This window comes from Nelumbo nucifera, chromosome 2 (genome assembly GCF_055504915.1).
Source record: "Nelumbo nucifera cultivar China Antique chromosome 2, China Antique-T2T, whole genome shotgun sequence".
Classification (NCBI taxonomy): domain Eukaryota; kingdom Viridiplantae; phylum Streptophyta; class Magnoliopsida; order Proteales; family Nelumbonaceae; genus Nelumbo; species Nelumbo nucifera.
In genome coordinates, this window is record NC_142650.1 from 12,376,703 (window position 1) to 12,380,023 (window position 3,321).

A 3,321-nucleotide genomic window follows, 5' to 3' on the forward strand; every position below is an offset into this window, starting at 1 on the left:
TGAAATCAATTTTTCGCTACCATGATGCATGTCCTTTTTGGTCCTTCTAGTCTTTTCAACTCGTAATAATATTAAGTTTAATAAACACATGTTATGTAACAAAGTACTTTATCCCTTCATATATACTAACGTTAAAGTTGTCTTCCTAACCTCAAGTTCAAGTATAAGATGTAGAAACATTTTAATAAAAAGAAATGAAGAAGTCGGGCCAATCTAAGCCCGATCCAAACACAACCTGATTTCAATCCAACTTGAAACAATTGGGTTGGTTAAAATTGGGATTTCAACTTGAATTGGGTTAGGGTTGATATCAACCCGATCTAACTTTGGTCAAACTTTCAAGTGCAACCACACTAATTTAACAAGACATAAAAGTATAAGCAAAAAAAAAAAAAATAGCGAGTTGGGATCTCCGGCCAACAAAACACCTTCCAACTCCTACCGACTTGATCTAACACTAGTGTTATCTCATCATGAGACAAAGATTCATCATAAGAGTGAGACCATCATGTATAAGATGTGCGGAATCAAATGACATTGGTAGGCTGTTGGAATGTATTTTATTGACAGGTGATCTGGATTGAGAAAAAGCAGACTTCTTTACAAATTTATACATGCAAAGTCAGCATCAAATCCATAGAACCGCAGGCTCTCCATGGTATTACCAATGGGCCTCACCTTTTCTTACCCCACCCACGATTCCCTTGTATAGTATATAATCCAGTGCTTATTTACAAGTTATACATGCAAAGGACTGCATGTAATAACCTACAAGACTACAAGTCACTTAGCACTATTTTAAGTATGAAACGCAGTCCATAGAATCACAGACTCTCCATGGTATGGCCAGTGGACCTCACCTTGCTCTGCCCCAGCCCTCCCTTGTATTGTAGCATCGGTATGTAATACCGCCCCCAAGAGCGAGAGAGAGACGATTAGCTGTTGCTTGGGAGATATAGTGGTTGGCTGGATTCTCATAATCTCATTCATCAAAAGAATCAAGTCTGTCATCTCGCTGGAACTGATGCCTACATCCTTATCAAGCATTATTAATCAAATTAATATCAGTATTTATTTGGGTGTAACTTGTATTGGAATATAATAAATACCTATTCCCCACCTTTAATCGTTACTTTCCATTTGGCACCAATCTAGTGGTTAAAAATTAAAAGGCGCCTTCTCAGCTGGAGGATTCCTTTTACTATAAAACAGGCTTTTAAGTAATAAGGTTAACTTTGTCATTGTCGAAAAGTTGTATTGCGATTTTGAGTAGAGATTTCCATTTATCTGGTACAGGTATCAACTTCAAGCAGGTTTGTTCCCCAGAAAAATAAAATATATTTTCTCTATGACTAAATAAAAACTGAACTCATCAAGTGTGCCTTTTCCATCTCTTGGATGTATGTCTAAGATGGGTCCCATCTAATTCTGCTATAAAAACGTCCCCTCCCTCCCCCTAGCCGAGGCATCCCCGTCCCATGCATCGAAGTGACAATTAATTCTCGTTGAGTAAAATATTATATAATCCCTCTAACTACCACTACTGTAGTGCTGTGCCGGTTCACTGCTGCATCGGCTTGGTCACAGTCGCACACTCTTTCCTCCGTTTATTTCCCCTTTTTCTAATGGATACACACGACAGCAAACGCAAATTTTCAGTGCCGGAGACAGAAGAAATGAGAAACAAGGTGACGCTGAAAGAGCTTTACGATGGCTTGGCGTGGGAAGATACAGAAACCGTGGCTAGGCTTCTGGCTACCGATCTCGAGTGGTGGTTTCATGGGCCTCCTCGTTGCCAGCACATGATGCGGTTGCTAACTGGGCAGTCTACCCGCGCGGAATTCAAGTTTGAACCACGGAGCATCACGGCCATTGATGACCGGGTAATTGTGGAGGGATGGGAAGGAACTCAGGCTTACTGGGTCCACGTTTGGACTCTGAAAGACGGGCTGATCACTCAATTCCGGGAGTACTTCAATACATGGCTCACTGTGAAAGATTTGAGGCCTCCGGTGTGGGAGATTGGTCAAGATAGGCCGACATTATGGCAGAGTGAACCTGAAAAGCATCTGCACCGCTCGTTGCCGGGTCTCGTACTCGCTATCTGAGCTGAGCTGAGCTCGTGGCTGCAATCACTTTATGAACTACGAGTTCCGCTTCCGCAGGAGATCTATTCGAGTCAAGATGTGAGAAAGAAAAAACAAAACCAAAAAAAATAAATGCTCTTTTTGTACGTGCTTCTGTTTACTAGGAAACATGTGTAATATAAAGCAAATAATGCACGGCTGTTTCATCCAGAATATGGAAATCTTGGTCGAGTTGAAGTGTACTTTTATGAAATCAATAAGATTAATATCAGTAGATCCAAGCCGTAAAAGCATGTAATTTAATCCTGGGTACTTGTGGTCTTGGCTCTACCATGATACAATCAACCGGTATCATATAAGTGATAATGAATCGTCATCAATCATTCATGCCTTATGGGGTGAATTCTGTTTGCCAATCAGTTCTTTATACCCACTATTAAATTAGTTATTACTATAATTTATCGTGAGCTATTCTAACTCCTTTAATATGTAATAAACCACTTATTCTAACTAACGAAGTTAGTATCATGTCTTTACAATAGCATAATCCGGTTCAATGATCATCTATGGCACCATGGGCTTCAACTGAATAGGCTTACAATAGGCCCACCAACATTAAAGCCCACAGTTTCTGATGAGAGATCCACACTTACTTAGGCTCAGTTTAGAAAGAGTACAAACACAAATATATACCAAATATAAGATTTTGCATTATATGCATTTGTAATTATATTCCTTGTAAACTGAGCCTTAGTTCCTTGGAGCAACTCATCTATTCCAGCTGCAAAATTGGGCCCAATCAGTTTCAAATTTCAATTGGAATGCTTTGTCCCAGCTCGCAAGTGTGATTTTGTGGTCCAAATTTCGCACCTAATTAAGAAGGATATGCCCCATGAAGCCCAAAAAAGAAGGATATGCTACATCGACTCCTCCAACTTATGTGGTCCGTCTTGACCGCATGATGTGGACTTGTTAAATGGAATAACGCATACACGCACCCAACATTAAAAAATATACGTCCATGATTCATCAGATCCTTGGCTGCCGAGTAAGCATAGGTCCCATGAGCCCATGGGAGCCCAGATTTCCAACTAACTTTTCCTACCCACTCTCTACCCGCCATGAATTGCAACCACACATCTCTCAATTCATAATAAAGATGTATGGCTCCAATTCATAGTGGGTAGGAAAAGTGAGTAGGAAGACCCCAGTGCCCTAAGTCATTCAATCCAAA

At 40.4% G+C, this 3,321-nt stretch overlaps 1 protein-coding gene across 1 annotated transcript; it reads left to right on the forward strand.

The window, feature by feature from the left end:
- Positions 1-1,448: 1,448 nt before the first annotated feature.
- On the forward strand, positions 1,449-2,377 carry LOC104597238 (Nuclear transport factor 2 (NTF2) family protein). The gene has a single exon (XM_010258686.3). It carries the CDS (start codon positions 1,626-1,628, stop codon positions 2,106-2,108), a length of 483 nt encoding a protein of 160 aa, XP_010256988.1. The 5' UTR covers positions 1,449-1,625; the 3' UTR covers positions 2,109-2,377.
- Positions 2,378-3,321: the final 944 nt, after the last annotated feature.